The sequence below is a fragment of the Culex quinquefasciatus genome, chromosome 3, assembly GCF_015732765.1.
Source record: "Culex quinquefasciatus strain JHB chromosome 3, VPISU_Cqui_1.0_pri_paternal, whole genome shotgun sequence".
NCBI lineage: Eukaryota > Metazoa > Arthropoda > Insecta > Diptera > Culicidae > Culex > Culex quinquefasciatus.
The window spans coordinates 87,335,084-87,358,847 of record NC_051863.1 but is presented as its reverse complement, the minus strand read 5'-3'; the positions used below and the strand labels follow the sequence as shown (position 1 = coordinate 87,358,847).

Sequence of the window (23,764 nt, the reverse complement as noted above, 5' to 3'; positions counted from 1 at the left end):
CTTTGAACACTTCTCTACCACGGTCAGTATGTTTCTGAAACATTCTTTACGTATTTTAATTGTACTCTTCATTTTGCGGAAAAATCGCAAACCTATCAAAGTCACCCCGGCTATCAAAGTCACCCCGTTTTACGGTACTTTGTTTCAACCTGTCTAGTGTATTCTTTTTTCATGCAATTAACTGAAGGAAGACTCTATCGACAAAAATCATACGTGTAAACATATTTCAGGACGGACGAGACGGTTGGCGCAGGGCATCTAGGTGGAACATCTCAGAACATCAAATCAACACGCAGTTTAGAATCTCGAATGAAGCACAACACAGCAAAAAACACAAACAAGCTTTCAAAAACCGTCATCCCAGCGTGAAAAGCACTCTCCCAAGAGAGAGAGCTGCGCGCAAAGCTTTTTCTATTTCAAGTACTGTCGGTAAGGTAGTATTTTGACGTTTTACCGCGGTATAACTTTATATCAACTCTACCCGTCGCCACTCAATTTTACCTCCATGCGTATAAAGTGAATATAAAGTTTTGAGACTCTGTATGCATACTTTATATGTTGATATAGAGGGGATTTAAAGCTACCATATACAGTCCCACGGTTACTTGGGTATCCCTCTCAATTCATCAAGCGCCCACGGCGCAGAGGCAACGTTTTAGATTACCAACCAAGAAGTTGCTGGTTTGATCCTCGTTTGACCATGATTTTTTTTCGCAATACCAGCAAACAGCTGTCGGTATTGTAGATAACTGTCGGCAACGGGCAAAAATGCCTTACCCCTATTTCTCGAAAAATGCATGAGGACAGATTTCATGCAGAATCGGATATACTTTCATGCCGCCATGCATCACAATCATGCGACTACCGGTTGGGTGTACCCATAGTCACCTCCACTGATGGCATCTTCTAAATGAGAAATTGCCTTGATGAAGATTTGGTGACAAAAACTGAAAAATAATTTTTGGCAAACTTGATTTGGCACAGAAGCCATTTTTTCAGTTTGGGCAGTAGGTTTTAAAATATTTATATGATGAACATTTTATTCCACAGCTTAACAAAAAAATCGAACGGTTGTAAACTTGCAGTTTCGTCAACGGATCCACAGGCGTGTATCGTTCTTTTTGCGACAAGACTCCACTCTTCTAAGTGTTAAAATATGGTATGGGGAGAGTGCACCGAATATCTATTTATATTAACACTTATAATTTTTGCGTCCGATTACTGCGATTTCATTATGCATAATTTTTTGGCAATTTTATTATTTCATCGTTGATACAAATACAAACTTTCATTTAAATCCGTTTATAGTTGAAAACAAAAATGGTTACCACGAATTCGAAAGAGGCAGAAAATAATATTCTCATAACGCTGACTCCCCATTTTCCACCGTTTTCACGATGATGCACACTTGAGACGTGGCAAAACTATTCTATTTTCAAACAGCGCAGTGTATGCGATGTAGTCTAATCCAACTCTGAAGGCAGACAGACTGTGCACACACCCATCATTAAACTGTATTGTATAAATTTTCACTTGTATTACAGATCCAGGAGCCACACATGTACAAAAAAAAAACACTGGTTCATATCAAGGAGTCGATTCCACACTTCACCGTGATTTGAACCCAATTGAGCTGGTCAAAGCTGGTCTAATTTACAATCGTAAAATTTTCTTGACAATCAATCACTGTGTGTTTTCCTTAATTTTATTAATAGTACTAGCTTTACGTAAATTCTCCTCAACATTTTTCACACATGCACTGGTTTCACTTCTGACAAAATGACAGTTATCGCTCGCTAGGTTATCCGATCGCCCGTTTAATGAACATGATTCATACTTTTTTCCTCAATTTTTGAATTAGCAGGCACTACACTGACGAAAATTGTGATCGAAATATATTTACGTTCTAATTTATTTTCACTCGCACCCGGCGACGTTGTTAGCGTCTCGACGCCAAAATTAACACTAGTAGCCAATCCGTTATTTAAAACATAAAATATCTGGCCTCTCTCTTTCCGCAATATGTGTTCAAGTTTGAAATGTTTATAAATACGTAATGTATGTGTTGATTTTGGGAGTTTTCGGTAATAAGGGTTAGTACATATTTATATATTTTGGTTATAATTTTGTTCACTTTTCTTTTGCACTTCATTGGATTGCTGCAGGACAACATTGGAATATTAGTAAACGTGGTTAGGAATCACCACACCATGGGAAGAGAATGTACGAGCATGTGAAAACGAGAGCTGGCACACATGTTTTATCTGCCACGTTTGAACTCCCATATTGGTATGGCATGTGGTTTCGACGAGTTACGTGCTCTCTTGAATGTGAATGTAACAAACGGGAAAAACTGAGCGCACATGCTAAAATAAATATGTGCAATAAAATGCCCAAGATTTTATTGTTATCTAGCACAGATGATACAATTTAAGTTATGTATATATACAAATACAATTCAATGTAGAGGACGATTGATTTAAGTATTTGCAGTAATTTTTGCTTATACATGTATAAATTTAATACAGCCCGACGACGTGCAAAATAATATTGTTTTGCGTGACATCACATCGACATCCACCGTATGATAAATTCTTGTTTATGTTGTCTCAAATAAGGAATTTATTTTCGTAAGCATTGCAGAAAACCATACACTTGTAATTAATTTTATGGGAATTGCCATTTGAAGATATGCTGCTGACCGGGTAGGAGGTACATGATTGATTAACAGTCTGGACCCGAAGCCTGATTTTTCTGTTACATTCTTAATGATATAAACTGTAACGGGGATTGCAGGCACCGGGTCCTGACTATTAAAAGTGCTAAATGTGTAAGAAGTAAAGACATGGAATGTAATACTCTAATATAAAATTGGTAAGTTTCTTTTTATTATTGAATATTTCACTAATTAAGTCATCAATTGTCAAATTTACTCAAGAAAACAGAAAATTGTTATGTGCTTAAGATAATTATTTCCATTTTTTCGTAGTACGAAAACGATATAATGTGATATAGGCGTCATCCATGAAGTATGTAGGGTACACGGAGAAAAAAGAGTTCCCAAAATCGTGAACAAGCGTTCATGAAAATGGGAACCACGAACAAAGTGTTCAAATCTCATGGTACGATTTCGAAAAACGTACCATGGCATTTGAACACTTTGTTCGTGGTTCCCATTTTCATGAACGCTTGTTCACGATTTTAGGAACTCTTTTTTCTCCGTGTAGAGTAGTCATCAATGAGACACGAGGAACAAAGATAAAATGGCTCTCACAAGTCGTGGTTTCAACCATCCGAGCAGGGGTAAATAACACGGGAATACCATATTTTGGTATTAATTGGCATATTAACAAATACCAAAATGTGCCCTTGGTTGCCCAGTAATAGATGGTATAATACCATGAAATCATACAAAAAAACTGTATGGGAAAGACCAAAGCAATACCAAACCGTGCCATTCCAAAGGCAATTTATTTTATTTTTTTATTTTATATTTATTCAGATTTTCTTTTCCATGTACATTCACTCAGTTAAAATATTATTGAGTATCCAATCACAATCGATGACTTTTCACCTCAATTTTAAATACTAGCAACTTTCAATTATTCATGAAATATTGTAGCTTTCGCTATTCAGTGATTTCAAATGTTGGAGGTCCTACATGTACAAAAGGGAAAAGGGATACCTTAAAACTCAGTGTCTTGCGAACCTTCGAGGTGAACGGACACTAGAGCTGCGGTATTTTTTGCTACCTAAGCTCAGAGTTATTTCAAACAAAATTCACAGTCTTTTAAGACTACCTGAGTTATTTTCCCAAATTCTAAACAGTCTTTTCAAGACTAACCCCACCTGAAATTTTGTTGTATTTTACAAACGAAGCCATCTTTTTAAGAGAACTTTGCTTGCAAAATGCGTCAAAACAAAGGTAAACGCAAATCTTCTGAAGATTTGGTCGTTACGTCGGTGAAGCGTTTGAACGCTAAGCCGGCTAACGGAAACAGAAAAAGAAAACAGCCTCATCCGAGGTCTGATTCTGATTCTGAAAGTGAGGTCAATCCTCCATCCTCCTATCTGAAACTGTTGACAAGGATCCTTCTCCTCGTACTGAGCCTTCTGCCGTCGAGAAACGAGTAAAGGCTCCGCCAATTGTAGTGACTTCCGTCTCCGATTTGGCCAGCTTTCGAACGCAACTGAAGAATTTCAAGGAAACTTGCAATTTGAAGGTTTCGTTCCAGCTTGGTCGAAGAGGAGAATGTCGCTTGTTGACGGAATCTTTACAAGATCACCAAACTTTTGTTGGTTATTTGAAAAACCACAAACACAATTTCTACACGTATGAGACAAAGAATGCTCGTCCATTCAAGGCGGTCCTAAAAGGTCTCTCCAACGACTTGTCGGTGGATGAGATCAAAAACGAACTTAACTGCCCATGTTCGCATAAATGTCCCATATGCAAAAACAGCAAGCTGAGAAAAACGCATTTTAAGTTTGTCCCACGCATAAGGCTACGTGTTAAGTTTTCACGAAAAAACTGGATTTACTCCTGATTTCTAGAACAAAGTACTGGATGTTATAGGCTCTTTTGAAAGAGCACACGATTTTGAACAAAACTGCATCAATAACTCAAAAGTGATGAAAATGCATATGAGACATTTATGCGATCATGGGCAGTTAAGGTGTTGCTTGGCTTTGCCCCATCCCAAGTAATACCAATGAAGAAAAAATCAAACGGGAATATTTCTCGCTTTGGTTTGACTTCACAATTTTATCTGATTCATTTCAACAGAAATGAAATCAACAATTTGAAACTTTTGGACAAAGTTCAGTTTTTGTTCCATGTACGGGTAAAGTGGGAGCATTTTAAGAAACATGGCGGTAATGGCCAGAATCTGACCCAGTGCCGGCATTGCCAGGCATTCGGTCACGGTACTGATCATTGCGCCATGGTTCCAAAATGCATGGTTTGCGGAGATTCTTCTCACGACAAGGACAATTGTCCCGTGAAAGAAATCACCCAATTTAAATGTGCAAATTGTGGTGGAAATCACAAATCAAATTTCTGGGATTGCCCCATCAGAAAAAAGGTTTTGGATTCTCGTGCCAAGCATCAGCCGAAATCCAAATCGAAATTTTACCTGCATCTTTTAATCAAACGTTCGTGCTGTCTCACCCGAACAATGCTAGAAATACCCCTACCGTGGAAAAGTTAGGTAACATCAATGCCAACGTTGTTTCGGGTTCGGGTTCATCCACGAATTTTAAATCCTCTACCAATCTTCCTGAAATTGGGCAGGTACCTCAAATTACTTTTGAAAATTTTTCTGCTCGCTTTGGGATCTTCTGATCTCGGCGATGTTACGTTTGAAAAAAATGACTTTTTTGCAAAACTCACTGTTTGGTTTGATTCAAACAATGAGTAATGCTACATCCATGATGGAAGCAATCCAGATTGGATTAAAATTTGCGAATGATGTTGTTCTTACCCTGAAGTTTAATCATGGATCTAAGTAATTCCATCAATATTATGAATTTTCATGCTCGCTCTTTAAAAGCGAAAGAAAATGATTTTTTCAACTTTTTACGAGTTCATAACGTGCATGGTGCTGTTATAACCGAAACATTTTTAAAAACTGGCACTTATTTGAAAAGTGATCCAGATTATAAAGTTATAACCAATAACAGAATGAATCGAAATGGCGGTGGAGTTGCAATAGTTATCCACCGTAGCATGACTTATAGCACGTTACGTGACTTTAAGTTAAAAGTTTGTTACCGTTGCGGGTAATCGCTCGATTTTGCCATTTAACTTCGCCCATGGCAAATAGGAACACGTCTATTTATTTGAAGTTTTAATTTAATTTTGTAGGGAATAAGGTTTTGTTTTGTATTGTTTTCATTTATTGTATTAATGTTTAAATGTAACTTAGACAGAGCACAGTTAGGGAAATTAATAATAAACCACACTTAACAAACCGTAGGTCCAATATCTGTCCACACACTTTACCTACTAACCCAGCGGTTGTGGTGCTATAAAACCGTGACCATTGGGATCGTCACATGCAAACGCAACAGAGAACCACAAAAAGGAATAAAAGGGAATACGATCGATGGGTAAAGAGGGTTCGACTGATATGCAGAACGACGAAGAAGATCTTTCCCACTTTAGCAGCACACGAGCAAATAACTACCAGATTCTAGTGCGAGCACGTACACCAGTACATAGTACCCGGCACAGTTACAAAGTGTAGTCCAAGTGGGAGATTGAGATCTGCCCGCTACAGCGTCATATCAGGTATCATTTGGATAGTTTTGGTACCCCACAAGGCTTGAGCCACTTCGATATCCCTCTAATCTCCTAACCGTCATCTATTCACCTGGAAGGACCCGTAATTGCCAACTAAGATCGCTTCCGGACGATCGCCAGTCTGGTGGCCAAGATGTGTCCATCCTGGAGAGTACAACCCGCCCACCGGCGCACTTCGGTGGTTTGGCACGTGTTTGGAGTCCACGAAGCCGGGTTTCTACCGCAGCAAGTTCGAGAAGCACGTGTGTCCAGGATCGCCGCACGAGTTTCGGAGGCGAATCCGAAATCGGGCACGCGCACGGGAGCCCCCCCCCCCCCTGTGCCTCACCGGCCGTCCAGCACCCCGTAGCAGCCCAAGCAGCGAGAACAACTCCCAGCAGCAAGGCCGGCCCACCGCACTAACCACACACACACTCACACACCGTAAGTTTAAATACAAAAAGTTAAAAAGTAATTTCTAGGTCTTGTGTCCTTGATTCGGCTTCGAGCCGACCTTGATGAGAAGGCTCTTTGCTTTAGCTAGTCCCGCCAGCGCGCAAAAGAGGCCCAGAGCCCCCCAGTCGGCCGTGGCTCTAAGACCAACCGGCTGGGGCGTCTTAAGGCCTCCTGGCCCAGAGGGTACGATGTCCCGACCAGTAACAAGTTATTGAAAGTTTGGGCATTGAACTTGAAACTTCTTTTGGGAAAATTATGATTGCAGCTGCATATTTGCCTTTCCAATGCACTGGAGAAAATAAAAATAATTTCAAAGGGGATTTGAATAAACTTACTCGGCATAGATCTCGATTTTTGATCATCGGTGATTTTAATGCCAAACACCAATCTTGGAATAATTCGAAGGTAAATTCCAATGGTAAAATTCTATTCAGAGATTGCACTTCTGGTCTTTATTCGGTTTTATATCCGAATGGGCCAACTTCCTTGTCTTTTGTTAGAAATCCATCAACAATTGATTTGGTTTTGACAAATCAAAGTCAGTATTGTGGTTCTTTTGTGACTCATGCTGATTTTGATTCTGATCATCTTCCAGTAACTTTTTCACTTTCTCATGAAGCAGTTACCAGACTCAATAGTGCTGTGTTTAATTACCACAAAGCTAATTGGGACAGGTATCAGCATCATATTGAGAATAATTTAAATCATGATTTTGTTTTAGAAACCAAAGCTGATATTGATCCAGCCTTGGAATCTTTAACTAATGCAATTTTGGATGCTAGGAATAGTGCTATTCCTAAAGTCCAAGTCAAATTTGATTCTCCCATTATTGATGACGATCTTCAGCTTCTGATTCGTCTGAAAAATGTTCGCCGAAGACCGTATCAACGTTCTCGTGATCCTGCACTGAAGCGAATTCAAAAAGATTTGCAAAAGATTATTGACCACAGATTCACTCTCCTGCGAAATGAAAAGTTCGCAAGAGATGTCGAACAAATTAAACCTTATTCCAAACCTTTTGAAACTTTCAAAGGTTGTTAAGAAACCTCAAAACCAATCCCTTCTTTAAAAGATGGTGATAATATTCTATTAACTAATGGGAAAAAAGCTCAAAAACTCGCTCAGCAGTTTGAGAGTGCTCATAATTTCAACTTAAATGTTTTGAGTCCTATTGAAGATCAAATTTCAATAGAATTTCATAATATTGCTGAACAAGAATTTTCATCAGATGGAGTTTTTAATACGGATCTGAATGAAATAAAATCTATTATCAAAAAATTTAAAAATATGAAAGCCCCTGGTGAGGATGGCATTTTTTACATTTTAATTAAAAAATTACTAGAAGCAACTTTAAGTAGCCTGGTCAAAATTTTCAACAAATTTCAACAAACAGTAGTTGGAAAAATGCCAAAGTAGTTCCGATTTTGAAACCGGATAAAAATCCTGCTGAAGCCTCAAGCTATCGGCCCATAAGTTTGCTTTCATCTATTAGTAAATTATTCGAAAGAATAATTCTTAATAGAATGATGACGCACATTAATGAAAATTCAATTTTCGCTGATGAGCAGTTTGGATTTCGCCTTGGGCATTCAACTACTCATCAGCTGTTGAGAGTTTCAAATTTGATTCGAAGCAACAAATCTGAGGGCTATTCTACTGGCGCTGCTCTTCTAGACATAGAAAAAGCATTTGACAGTGCTTGGCATAAAGGTTCGATTGCGAAATTGAAAAGATTTAATTTTCCGATTTATATCGTGAAAATTATCCAAAATTATTTGACGGATCCTACTCTGCAGGTATGTTATCAGAATAGCAAATCTGATCAACTACCTGTACGTGCTGGCGTCCCTCAAGGAAGCATTTTGGGTCCAATTTTATACAATATTTTTACTTCTGACTTGCCTGATTTGCCCCCAGGATGTCAGAAATCACTTTTTGCTGATGATACAAGCATCTCCGCCAAAGGTAGAAGCCTTCGTGTCATCACAAGAAGATTACAAAAAAGCTTGGATATTTTCAATTCTTATTTAAAAGAATGGAAAATTACTCCAAATGCTTCAAAAACTCAACTTATTATTTTCCCTCACAAACCAAGGGCTGATTTTCTTAAACCAAAAAGTCATCACATTATAAAGATGAATGAGGTAAATTTAAAGTGGGAGGATCAAGAGAAATATCTTGGACTTGCTTTTGACAAAAACCTTACTTACAAGGATCACATTGAAAGTATCCAGGTTAAATGCGATAAGGATTACCAGGATACCAAAATTTTCGTAATTTAAAGGCGGAACTTTTGGTACCGTAACATGTATAGGTCATCGCTGAAATTTTAAAGTTATCGCAATTTTAGTGAAGAAAGTCGATTTTTTCCCGTTTTCGTCATTTTCCCATTTTTGCGCGTGGCGCGTCGAAAAATCCAGTTTTTATTTTCAAAAAATCGTATCTCGAAAACATAACTTCATCATTTTTTGATATGTTATGTGAAATTTTCCGAGGAATCCGATAAAAATATTTTCAGACATAGGCTCTTTGGTCCCGAGACCTTCAAAACAGCATTTTATGTTTTCATTCAACCTTTTCAAATGTTAAGCTAAATTTTTGAACTTCTTACTATTTTTCCCAAATAGCCAAACTAATCACCTTTCTTTTGCGTCTAGGACAGCTAAAATCGGATGAAATGGCGCGGAGATATGATTTTATGAAAAAAGTGGTTTTTGCGAAAATCAACTAAAATTGCCATTTTTCGAACCACCCTAACACGGCGTAGGTCACCCTAATGTCCAATCCAAAAATACGGATCTAATTATATCGGCCAAGGAACCCCCAGAAAAATTTTGAGCCCGATCGGAGAACTTTTTTTTCGAATCATGCTGTTTTCGTGGGGAATTGCTGAATATATAAATGTTTTTTTATCTTTTAAAAATGTTGAACATGATGCATACAATTTTTTTTTCTTGAATATTTTATAATATTATATTTTATATTAATTTTAATTAAAATACCTCTACAAAACCAATGCACTATGGTACATTGGGTGGCCAAGTTTCATAAAAGTTACCTTCTCCAAATATTTTTTGGTATTTTTTTCTCGAAAGTAAACATTCTAACTAAGAAAAATCCAAATTTTCAAAGCTCTAAGTTTGTTCATTACGGAGATACGCAAGCTGAAAGTCAAAAAATGGAGTAAAAAACTAGCGTTTTTCGTAAAAAAGCCTGATTGTTTAATTTTAACATAGCTCAGCCATTTTGAATATTTTATTAGGACAATTATACATCGTTGGAAAGGTAATGAGATAAGCTCTTTGAAACTATTAATAGATAAAATGTTGTTTCCAAACCAAAAACTGAAGTTTTCATCGAATAACTGAAGCATTTTTTTGACAAAACTTATTTTTTTGTGTTTGTTAATCGAGTACTTTTTGCTAACCGATGCTAAACATGAAACTAAGATCACTTGAAAGATTGGATCATAATCTAACATTGCTGAAATTTCCAACATGCGATTTTTTGCGTTTTCGGAGATATGCCATTTTGAACATTTACGTTTTTTCAAAATTTGCTGCAATCTACTTATGCGCCCGTTTATTTCACTTGCTTTGCTACCTACTTCGTGGGCATCGTCGCTTTAAAAATCAAGAAGTTCGAAATGACTTTATTGGAATTTTCTGCTGCCTACATTTAAAATTGAGTACCATAGTCAAAATAAGGTATTCGTACCGAAGTTTCTCCAGCGAAACTGGAGAATCTCAGTTTGATACCGAAAAAAGTATTCAGCAAAATATTGACTTAGCATGATGAATTTCTGCGATCAATCCATGAAACTGATCCACATTTAAGTTCTATGTTGGTTACTACAAAACATCATAAAAAGTACCTTTAACATATCCTGAAGCCGTCAGAAACTCTATAATCAAATGAATTTTCATGAACAAGAACATTAGGATTAGTTAGAATATGTTTTGTATTTTATCGTTTTACTTCATAATTAGTATTTTGAATAACATTAATTTTTGTTATTTGTTATTTGATTTAACAATTAAAATTTTCGCAATTTATGCCCGTAAGGGTAAGGGGGTGGTGGGGGGACTCAAGTTATATGGCATGGACTCGCAAAAAGAAACACACAGCAGTAAATAATAAATGTTTGACTAAAAATGAATTTATTACGCTTAACAAAATTTTGTTGGAGGATGGGATGGAAGGGGGTGAAAGAAAGAGGAGGGAGGGGTTGTGTCCTTAAAGTGGGGATGTATTAGCTTATCCAGAATTTAATAATATAAACTTGCAATACAATATATACGTAATTCTGTTACACTTGCAAATGTATGAAAAGACTATTTTTTTTTTTTTTTCAAAAAATTATTTTTATTAGGTCCTTTTCGGTACTGGGACCTGGTTAGGACCGAGTCGGCTTTTGTAATTACATTTGGCTTAATAATTACAGAGGATCTTGTGTGTAAATGTTAGTGGGAGGGGAGCCGATTACCCGCGGCCTACTCGGGGTTAGTAGGGAAGGGATTGATGTTAAATATGAAAAGACTATTAATAACACTACTCGACAAAACAAAACTTGTGTCATGCGCAGCACGATATCTCATCGGTTCCTCAGAGAAGCAGCATCAGTGCATATGGTAGACTACTATATGAATGTGTAAGGATGTCCATGGTCATCCAAAGACTCCCTGGAGTTAAGATTTACAAGTCTACCGCCGTAACAAGCAAGAGGTCGTCGGATTTTGACCCCGGATCATGTGCCTATAGCAGTAGTCTACCATATGCACTGATGCTATACACACAAGATCCTGGGTCAAAATCCGACGACCTCTTGCTTGTTACGGCGGTAGACTCGTAGATCTTAACTCCAGGGAGTCTTTGGATGACCATGGACATCCTTACATATTCATATTGTAGTCTACCATATGCACTGATGCTATAGGCACATGATCCGGGGTCAAAATCCGACGACCTCTTGCTTGTTACGGTGGTAGACTCGTAGATCTTAACTTCAGGGAGTCTTTGGATGACCATGGACATCCTTACACATTCATATAGTAGTCTACCATATGCACTGATGCTATAGGCACATGATCCGGGGTCAAAATCCAACGACCTCTTGCTTGTTACGGCGGTAGACTCGGAGATCTTATCTCCAGGGAGTCCTCGGATGACCATGGACATCCCAACACATTCATATAGTAGTCTACCATATGCACTGATGCTATACGCACATGATCCGGGGTCAAAATCCGACGACCTCTTGCTTGTTACGGCGGTAGACTCGTAGATCTTAACTCCAGGAAGTCCTCGGACGACCTCTTGCTTGTTACGGCGGTAGACTCGTAGATCTTAACTCCAAGGAGTCCTCGGATGACCATGGACATCCCAACACATTCATATAGTAGTCTACCATATGCACTGATGCTATACGCACATGATCCGGGGTCAAAATCCGACGACCTCTTGCTTGTTACGGCGGTAGACTCGTAGATCTTAACTCCAGGAAGTCCTCGGACGACCTCTTGCTTGTTACGGTGGTAGACTCGTAGATCTTAACTCCAGGGAGTCCTCGGATAACCATGGACATCCTTACACATTCATATAGTACTCTACCATATGCACTGATGCTATAGGCACATGATCCGGGGTCAAATTCCGACGACCTCTTGCTTGTTACGGCGGTAGACTCGTAGATCTTAACTCAAAGGAGTCCTCGGATGACCATGGACATCCCAACACATTCATATAGTAGTCTACCATATGCACTGATGCTATACGCACATGATCCGGGGTCAAAATCCGACGACCTCTTGCTTGTTACGGTCGTAGACTCGTAGATCTTAACTCCAGGGAGTCCTCGGATAACCATGGACATCCTTACACATTCATATAGTAGTCTACCATATGCACTGATGCTATACGCACATGATCCGGGGTCAAAATCCGACGACCTCTTGCTTGTTACGGTGGTAGACTCGTAGATCTTAACTCCAGGGAGTCCTCGGATAACCATGGACATCCTTACACATTCATATAGTAGTCTACCATATGCACTGATGCTATACGCACATGATCCGGGGTCAAAATCCGACGACCTCTTGCTTGTTACGGTGGTAGACTCGTAGATCTTAACTCCAGGAAGTCCTCGGACGACCTCTTGCTTGTTACGGCGGTAGACTCGTAGATCTTAACTCCAAGGAGTCCTCGGATGACCATGGACATCCCAACACATTCATATAGTGGTCTACCATATGCACTGATGCTATACGCACATGATCCGGGGTCAAAATCCGACGACCTCTTGCTTGTTACGGCGGTAGACTTGTAAATCTTAACTCCAAGGAGTCCTCGGATGACCATGGACATCCCAACACATTCATATAGTAGTCTACCATATGCACTGATGCTATAGGCACATGATCCGGGGTCAAATTCCGACGACCTCTTGCTTGTTACGGTGGTAGACTCGTAGATCTTAACTCCAGGGAGTCCTCGGATAACCATGGACATCCTTACACATTCATATAGTAGTCTACCATATGCACTGATGCTATAGGCACATGATCCGGGGTCAAATTCCGACGACCTCTTGCTTGTTACGGTGGTAGACTCGTAGATCTTAACTCCAGGAAGTCCTCGGACGACCTCTTGCTTGTTACGGCGGTAGACTCGTAGATCTTAACTCCAAGGAGTCCTCGGATGACCATGGACATCCCAACACATTCATATAGTGGTCTACCATATGCACTGATGCTATACGCACATGATCTGGGGTCAAAATCCGACGACCTCTTGCTTGTTACGGCGGTAGACTTGTAAATCTTAACTCCAAGGAGTCCTCGGATGACCATGGACATCCCAACACATTCATATAGTAGTCTACCATATGCACTGATGCTATACGCACATGATCCGGGGTCAAAATCCGACGACCTCTTGCTTGTTACGGCGGTAGACTCGTAGATCTTAACTCCAGGAAGTCCTCGGACGACCTCTTGCTTGTTACGGCGGTAGACTCGTAGATCTTAACTCCAAGGAGTCCTCGGATGACCATGGACATCCCAACACATTCATATAGTAGTCTACCATATGCACTGATGCTATACGCACATGATCCGGGGTCAAAATCCGACGACCTCTTGCTTGTTACGGCGATAGACTTGTAAATCTTAACTCCAGGGAGTCTTTGGATGACCATGGACATCCCAACACATTCATATAGTAGTCTACCATATGCACTGATGCTATACGCACATGATCCGGGGTCAAAATCCGACGACCTCTTGCTTGTTACGGCGGTAGACTTGTAAATCTTAACTCCAGGGAGTCCTCGGATGACCATGGACATCCTAACACATTCATATAGTAGTCTACCATATGCACTGATGCTATACGCACATGATCCGGGGTCAAAATCCGACGACCTCTTGCTTGTTACGGCGGTAGACTCGTAGATCTTAACTCCAGGCAGTCTTTGGATGACCATGGACATCCCGAAGTACCCATAGACCTTTGAGATACATAAAATTTTAGTAAACAAATAAACTTGAAAAAAAAATGTTTGTCAAATATTTTAATTTTAAACTATTAATATTTATTTTTATAATAGTACAAAAAGTGCTAGCTGTGGACCCCCCGAACTTAACAACTTTTTTTTATACATTTGTATTGGTTGTTTCCGTTGTGCTAAAAGGAAATGGCTATGCACCAGGCGCTTCCATATTCTTGTAGATGGCTCATATAATTGGGAGGAGACGCATGGTTTTTTTTAAATTGTTCGATTTTTTATGTTAAAAAATTTACCACATTCTCATCAGTCTCCATGGACATAAAATCAAATTCTGTCGATTGCATCGGATTCGGGGAAGCCTTTTCTCTGAGGAACCGATGAGATATCGTGCTGCGCATGACACAAGTTTTGTTTTGTCGAGTAGTGTAATAAAAAATCAACTATTGAAAAACATGAAAAGTCATAAAAATGGACGTATATCATTTCAATACCATACAATTACCCAAATTTGTATGAAAAAATATTTAAAAAGCAAAAAAATGATTTGGCCGCCTGTTTGTATGGAGATGGCCCATAGTGCAATGTAGGGTATTCCTTAATTTATAAAGATCATTAAATGACTTTTTTAGACTGAAATAAAATAGTTGGCTTTAATTTGGAGTAGATTTTCGTTTTAAGGTATGTAAGTAAGTAACAATATGTCAAAATTCGACATTTTCTTGAAATTTGCCCAATAACAAAACAATACCAACATTTGGTATAATACTACATATTGGTATTAACTTACACTTTCGACATTTATTCAAGGGCTCGCGAAAACCAAAATTTGGTATTGATACCATTGAATGGTATTATTTTGCATTTCCTTGTTATTTACCCATGCTCGGGAACCGTGATTACCCGCGAGTTTGCTCCGCATGCCGAAGGCCGGCCGTGGCCGTGGCAGTTCGAGTGCGGCCTCGAAAAACCCGCGAAATTCGTCTACCGGCCGAGTGCAAAAAGGTAAACAAAACAACGCCGCCACGTCGGCCGCCATGGGTTCAATCCGGAGCTAAACAGCAAAGCAATCCACTTTAACGACCCCCGAGTCTTTTGTGGTCTCTGTTGCAAGTTTCTGCTCAATCCTTAGCTATTACACGCTAATTACCGTGTCCAGGATCGAAGCCCTATAAGAAACAGACTCCGCTCAAGTACGTCCGGCAATCTGTCGACCGGTGGCGCATCAACAATCCCACCAGTTACAAGTTCGCGAAACTGAGTGACGATGTACGTGCACGCAAAAAAGGTAGTACGACAAAAAAGTTGATTCTCCGAAGGAACGGCGACCACCTCCAATTTTTGTTTTAGATACGTTGGCGGACGATGTTGACGAGTTGCTGGAGACCTCCAATATAATCTGAAAATTTGCAAATCGAAAGTACAAGTGATTACTTTCAATAAAAAAAATACGACCTGGTTATAGAGAACTGAAGCGTAGCAACTTCAAGTTCTACATATTCGATCCAGTTGAGAAGACCGCTGTTAAGGGTGACGATTCTCGAGATTTTCAATTTCCCGGGAATCGAGAGTTGAATTTAGCCAGCTCTCGGGAATTCCCGGGACCCGCGAGTTTTATGACAATGCCAATAGTGCCAAAATTTAAAATGAAAAGTAACAAATTTCTTTCTTTTGAATAAAATCAGTTAACTTAAGTAGCCTTAACCAATTTGAGGGGGTAAGGCGATTGTCTACGATCCATACAAAAAAGTTTTTTTTGTATGGATAATTGTCCACGAAGGGGGGGGGGGGGGTAACAGATTTCCAAAAAAGTGTCCACGTCCACTTGGCTTATGGATGGTCCTATTATTTTGAGGAACTATATAAAACCTTTTGATTTCTTTCTGAATCTGCAAATACAAAATCGTTTCATGAGCTTTTTAAGACACAAAATTGTACTTTAAAATATTTACGAATCTAAATTCGCACTTAGTGATTTTTCAAAAGTTTCACAAACTTGTTATTAGATTTTTGTAAAAAAATAACTAATATAGCTAATATATAATTTCCCAGTATCGAGAATTTCGCAATATGATAAACAACGGCTCAAAACAACAAATTAAATTGTTTTTTTGTAATTTTTTAGGTCAAACGTAAATATTCATTGAAGAAATATTTACAGTTATCAGGAAAATACAAGAATGGGAATTGATCTTAACTTTAAAATCTTTTCCCTTTTAGAAATAATAATAAAAAATATTTGAAAATAAAACATTTGATTTCATTTCTGGGGTGTAACTGCTAAATATTTTAAGGTAAATTTTGGGGTCAATTTTTTTAACGCTTCTCTCAATTATAGTTTTTGGAATTTTTGACAAGTTAAAATTTACACTTTCTGAATAAGAAGATTAGAAAAGCATTGGTTTATTCGAACTTGAACATTGAACATTCAATGTTCAAAACAATTTTGAATTTTTCAAATGTTTTTTCCTGATTAGTTCATATAACTTTGACCTAAAGGGACACCTCTCGGGTGCCGAAATATCGTCACGGGAGATAAAAGTGCTCTCGTGCAAGACAACAGTCACATGTACGCATACTCTGTACCTGTTGTCCTCGACTGCGGCACCGTCAAAATCCAAGACTTGCGACGGACTAAGGCGTTGGACGGTTTTTGGGTAAACTGGCAGTTTTACTCCAAAAACCCGATGGACGTAGCGCAATGCCACCGTTGCCAGTAATTAGGCCACGGCTCGCGGAACTGCAACATCCCGCCCGCTGCGTGAAGTGCGGTGAAACACACCTCTCGGAGAAGTGTGCACTGCCATGCAAGGTGGTCTTGGGAGACAAGGCAGAGCAAACCAAGGCGCGCATTAAGTGCGCTAACTGTGATGGGCCCAGCAAGAAGTAACCTGGGAAGATCTCTTCATCTTGCCGGAGTTTTTTTTCGCGGGAGATGATGACGCAGTTTCGGACCTGCCATAACAAGGCGGAGCAATTTCTGGCCCTCGGGGAGCGGATGATTAAGAACATCTACAACAGATTAAAAAAAAAACTGTGATCTAATTTAAGCTTTTTCTATTTCTATCCCCTTTCCTTTGCAATTTTAGTAAGTTTTTTTTATAATTTTCTTACTCTTGTTAATTTCTTAGTTATAAATAAAAATCAAATCAAATTATTCGCTCTACAGCATTGCCTTGGCGATCTCGATTGCGAGATTCCTACTCGAAACTAGGTGTTCGAAGGCTGGATTGTTGAGGCAATCGCAAACTTCTTTTTACACCTTAGCTTCCATCCACCCCGGGATTCGAACTGACGACCTTTGGATTGTTAGTCCAATTGCCTACCAGCGACTCCACCGAGGCAGGACCCAGGGAGACGACTCCAACACCTGGACTGAGCTAACGACCTAACCTTTTTTTAGGTTAGTCCGGGGTCAACATTTACTTCCCGTCCGACGGAAGGCGTGATCAGACAAATCTCGTCTCGAAAAATGCCACCGGGACCGTCTGGGATCGAACCCAGGTCGACTAGGTGAGAGGCAATCACGCTTACCCCTACACCACGGTCCCGGCTATAAACAATAATCGTTCTAAAATGGATTGAGATTTAACACACATCTGAAAGGAGCTCCAAAACTCTGTTATGTACTGCAAATGAACTTATTGTAACATGATTATTCACTAATAAAACCTCATTGAACATTTAAATTGAAAGTGTACATTTTTTTGCAAATAAAAATCATGTCAGGCTCTAAATTGGATTTGAATTTAACGCAATGATGATTTTGGTGAAATATTAAGATATAAGTTTTGTATTATTTGGTCGTGAGGGTTGAGATTCGATGTGAAAATTAAATTAACAGTGTGATTTTATTATATATTAACAAAATGTGCTTAAATTATAATCACTAGTGATGTGAAAGTGGCAAATGTGATGAATGGTGAATATTAAAATGAAAACATCGTTTTGAGATGATTTTTTGTTTATTTTGAGCAATGTAACTTACTTGAAAAAATAATGTGAACGCTACCCATTGGTAATACTTTGTATGCCGAATTGTCAATGCACCGCTTCTCTGTGAGTTGTCCACTCCTGGAAATGGCACTTCTTGTCCTTGTTTTTTCATGAACGCATCTACTACCGTGTATGTTGAATGAATCCAACAGTATGTGTTTAACACGTCCTCTGGGATGTCACTGAAAAATTAAATCAAGGGAAACACAATTAATTTATTTTTTGTGATAAAGTGGCTCTTGCATTCTTCGAATGTTGTATGTAGGGGAGAGTGGGGAGACTTGATCCCCAGCCTGTATCTTTTCATCATGTGGGTAAAAAATTAGCTTTGTTCTAGAAAGTTACGCAAATTTGACTCAAACTAATTTTAGAAAACAAAGAAAAAATTCAAAAAAAAAATGGATTGGATTAAAAAACCTCCACGAGATCAGTTTTCTTTGTTTTTTTTTGTGTATTGAAAACATTTTAAATTCATTTATTTTTATTTTTTTAAATATGAATTGTTTTGTAAACTTAAAAATTACGAAACCCTTACGCATTTGAAGTTAAATTCATCGTCATACTATATTTACAATCATTTTTTTTGGAACCAAATGGTGGCAGTGCGTGGCCGAATGGTTACGCTGTCCGCTTTGTAAGCGAATGATTCTGGGTTCGATTCCCATCTGCTCCAACCTTCCATCGGATGAGGAAGTAAAATGTCGGTCCCGGCCTTGGTTGTTAAGCCGTTAAGTCATTCCAGGTGTAGGAGTCGTCTCCATGCCATAAGTACAAACAACACACCAAACCAAGCCTACTCCGGTGGAATCGCTGGCGGCGGTTGGACTCGCAATCCAAAGGTCGTCAGTTCAAACACTGGGGTGGAAGGTTCCTTGGAGTAAAAGAGGTTTGGGTGCTCTCCCCATTCAAGCCTTCGGACTCCTAGGTTCGAGCAGAAACTTGCAAAAGAGACCACAAAAGACCCGGGGGTCGTTAATGTGGATGGTTTGTTTTTTTGTTGTTTTTTTTTTTTGGTTTGGTTTTTCGTACATGGATTCCTTTAATATAGTTGTGGATGACTCACTGCAGTTTGAACCATTTTTCAAATGTTTTGTAAACAAAAATTACCAGCTTTATACTTTATTTCCAGAATTCAAATATTAGAATTTAAAGCAGTGCTAACCGGCTTTTGACTTGTTCGGATCGTTCTCTTTGCACGTGTTCTCATTACACTCAAACCCCGATGGTTTGACACCAACTGTTGTTAAACGAACGGGATCACTTTTTAGTTTGACACCCCTTTTACACGGAGTTCACACACACTACCAAACGTTTTTATAGCGTTCGTGAGCGCCGCGAATAAAATGATAGTTCGTCTCTTTTTAGCAGGGCTGCGGAGTCGGGTCATATTTCAAACGACTCCGACTCCGACTCCGACTCCGGCTTTCTCAGATTAGCCGACTCCGACTCCGACTCCGGCTCCGGCTTTCAACAAATGGTTGGCTCCGACTCTGACTCCGACTCCGACTCCGGCCTACCAACTCTAGCCGACTCCGACTCCGACTCCGACTCCAGCTTTCAACAAATGGTTGGCTCCGACTCCGACTCCGACTCCACATATTTTTAAATGTTTCAAAAGTTAGTTAACTATTATTAGTTAATTATTTTGAAACATTGATAAATAGGATTATTTGAATACTCTCTAAGCGTCATGTTTTCTCAAGAAAAATAAGTTAAGTAAAAGTAAAGTAAAGTAAATAAACGGAAAAAAGTTTCTAGGTTACAAGTTTTATACGTTATGGAAACAGAAATCAAAAAATATCTTCAGTTTTAGAGGCATTTTGAGAAGAACAGTTATGTAAGTTAATTTGGATTTATTTGCTTAACCTCAAATTTGAAAATATTTTTTTCAAGGTAATAAATTTAAATATTAAATTATTATTTTTGAAAGAATAACTAAAAGAAACCTGGCCTTAATGATCTATTGAACATTAAAATTCAATTTGCTCACTTTCAGGCTGACATTTGTAAGAAGCACAGTGACAGGCACCTTGTTTTTAAAATGACAATTTTAAACGAAACATTTTTTTTGTTTTTTTAAGACGTACATGGACATCACGGCTGAAGGAGATTATTATTGCAAATCAATGTATCTAAACAATTTCTTCGTGAAAAGTACGCTTAACATGTCCTTTTCAAATATCTGTGACATGGAAAATATTTTACCCTGGAAATTTTTAATTTATTTAAATTTTAAAATGTTATATACTTTAAAAGGAGGCGCACGATACTTCGTGAATCTTCACCTAAAACGAAGTTTTATGAATGATCTTGCGCCTCCATCGAAATATATGAAAAACTTAAAATATAATAAAAACAAATATCCACAAGTAAAATATTTTCTAGGTCACAAATATTTAATTTTTAAGGTACATTGTTATGCAATGATTATCACCTTTCGTCATATTGGCGTGGGACATACAGTATGAGAAAATTCGTACCAGTTGATAATATTTTGATTTTGTTTTTGTATAATATTTGAAAAATAAATTAAAATCCTACATTTTGTTCTATAAATTTTTTTTTTAGTTCATTTTTCTCTGAATTCTTGAGATTTGGTTTTTTTTTGCAACGATATCAAAATAGTTTTGATTTTAGTTAAACTATTTTGATATCGTTGCAAAAAAAAAACCAATCAATGATTAATTCAAAATTTGTTGCAACTTCTTTTGATATTTTTTGTTAGTTTCAATTATTCAAATGCAACATATTGATTTTCTTGTACTTAGTGATAAACAAAATGCGCATGTTGAGTTCCAAGTAAGAGATTGTTATTATCGTTTATTATTTGTTACAAAAGTTAAACTGTCAGTGACTCTTTTTCGATTTGCAAAAACAGTGATTACTATTTTTAATCTTTTTATGTACCTCGTACCAAGACATATGCTATCGGGGTAAAAGATGATTGTGTGTGTACTTTTTTTTTAGAAATATCTGGATGAAATTTGGTGAAATTTGAATTGAAAGGGCACATAAATATAGGCAAAAGGAAGCATTCAAGAATCAATTAGATATGTCTGACTACATAACCAATATTTTTTTAAATTATTTTTTAAATTATGATACTACATACTTGGGTAAGAGGTTATCATTTAGTGATTATAGTGTAATAACACAATTAGACCTTTTCAATCACAATAAAAAGCTTCAAAAACACAATGGCATCTGATAAATCAATAAAAATATAAGATGTTTTGAAAATTAGCCTGTTCTATAGGAAATACTGAACAATAAAAAAAAAACATATTTTTTGTTGAATTTAAGATAACTCCGGCTCCGACTCCGACTCCGGGTTATCAGAAATCCTCGGCTCCGACTCCGACTCCGACTCCAGCTCTAAAAATTTAGCCGACTTCGGCTCCGACTCCGACTCCAGCTGTTAGAGTTTTGACGACTCCGACTCCGACTCCGACTCCAGGTCCCCAAAAAGACCCGACTCCACCGACTCCGGCTCCGACTCCGACTCCGACTCCACAGCCCTGCTTTTTAGTTTGACAGTTCGTCACTTTTAAGTTTGACTTTAACCAACCAACAGGGTACAAACTAATAAAGTGGCAAACGAAAAAGTGACCAACCACCGGGGGTTGAGTGTATAATGTCTACAATATGAAAACAAAAGAACCTCCTCAGTTTACAAAACTGAAATCTGCTTCACTAAAGGGCTTACTTACTTACTTTTACTGCTCAGACAACCCCCGGGTCATGAGCTGTCTCCAGATGCGCTGCCACTGAACTCGGTCTTGGGCTGCTACTCTCCAATTCCAACTCGGAACTCCCACACTTCGAAGATCTTCCTCCACTTGGTCTAACCACCTTGCACGTTGCGCCCCCCTCCGCCGCGTTCCAGACGGCTCCGAATTGAACACCAACTTCACCGGATTGATAGTCTGGTTCGGTTGGCGCGCATCCAACGCGTCCGGCATTCTCGCGACGTGTCCGGCCCACCTGATCCGGCCAGCCTTGGCGACTTTCCGAATGTTTGGCTTGCCGTAGAGTTGCGCCAGCTCGTGGTTCATCCTTCTCCGCCACACAGTGTTCTCACGCACGCCGCCAAAGATCGTCCTAAGCACTCGCCGTTCGAAAACTTCAAGTGCTTGCAGGTCCTCCTCGAGCATCGTCCACGTCTCGTGCCCGTAGAGAACGACCGGTCTTATCAGCGTTTCGTACATGGTGCACTTTGTACGCCGGGAAAGATGACCAGACCGTAGGGTCTTGTGGAGTCCATAGTAGGCACGACTACCGGTGATGATGCGCCTCCGAATTTCTCTAAAGGGCTAAAGGGCTGGAAACGGGAATATCCCAAGTCAGCAATTGGACCATTTGCTGTTTGCTTCAGGAAACAAGACTCCCCGATAAACCTGATAACCGTAGCTGATACCATCAACCGGTATAATTCCTCGGTAGAAAGAATCAGCAAAGAAAATGAACACAACGTGAAAGTATTCCTAACCGATCGAGAAGAAGCGAACCATCTCCCACAAAATCTGACATTTACACCGTCCAATTGTGTGTATGTGCCGTTTCGTTATGTGGAGATTGATGGAATCGTCAACGAACCAGATCTTAACCCGACTGAGCTCATCAATCACAGAGTTGGAAAATTCAGAAACCCCCGCATGGAAAGTGTGTGTAGGGTATGGTCAAAGAGTATTGAAAATAGAGCGCGGACTTAGATCAAATTTCCATTAAATTCATGGTACCAACCATAGATTATTAATTACCTAGATGTCTCACTTCATGATTTTTGACATAGGACTATGTCTCTACTTACTATATTGGGGGGCCAGTTCAGAAATTCGATCCAAAGCGTCACAAGCGTGCGAAAAAATTTGACATATTTCAAACGCTTATATCTTTTCCCCCAATCGATTAATCCAGAAGATTCAATCACCAGTCGAAAGGGGAAGACTTAAGCTATCGTTTTATTACATAATAACTTTGATCAAACATAGTTTAAGCGCTTAAAACATGCAATCAAAATGAGTCATTTTTCAGTTCAAATCGGGCAGATGACCAATCAGAGCGAGCGTATGCATTCGAGGCCGCGCCCCTTTTGTGCCGTTCTCCGGCTGTGCCGCTATTTAAGCAGAAAATTTCGCAAAAGCAAGTCACTTTGGAACGAGCACTCGAACTGTGCACGTCGGGCCGGCGCGGATCAGCAGCAGCAGCAGCCAATAGAAGAAGCGGACCAGCAACCAGAACGAAGAACCACCAGCAGCAGAAGGAGGAAATTCGAGCGAAGCGGACCGATGGAAGTCGCTATGATGCGGCGGCGCTCATGAAAAATGGCCATTTCGACAGTGGTGGCCAAAACCTGGAGTGGCCGGTGCCCTCGAAGCAGGTTCCCCCGGAGCCCGGGGGAACATTTACAGAACCATACGAGTTGTGGCAATATCGGTATCAAAATTCATGGTTTTTGATACTGAACATAAAAATGGCCATTTCGACAGTAGTGGCCACAACCTGGAGTGGCCGGTGATCTCAAA

The 23,764-nt window shown here is 39.1% G+C and overlaps 1 protein-coding gene across 10 annotated transcripts in view; it reads right to left on the bottom strand.

Moving 5' to 3' along the window:
• Nucleotides 1-23,764, bottom strand: part of LOC6052895 (innexin shaking-B) — a 243,815-nt gene that overhangs the window by 43,812 nt on the left and 176,239 nt on the right. For 6 of the 10 annotated variants that reach the window (XM_038263416.1, XM_038263415.1, XM_038263419.1 and 3 more), the window contains one exon: nucleotides 18,232-18,421. In XM_038263416.1, the coding sequence (XP_038119344.1) occupies nucleotides 18,232-18,421 (190 nt within the window). Of the gene's footprint in view, nucleotides 1-1,286; nucleotides 1,308-1,328; nucleotides 1,381-1,837; nucleotides 2,085-18,231; nucleotides 18,422-23,764 lie in introns of those variants that run through there. The other 4 variants (XM_038263420.1, XM_038263421.1, XM_038263425.1 and 1 more) reach the window with 4 other exon arrangements.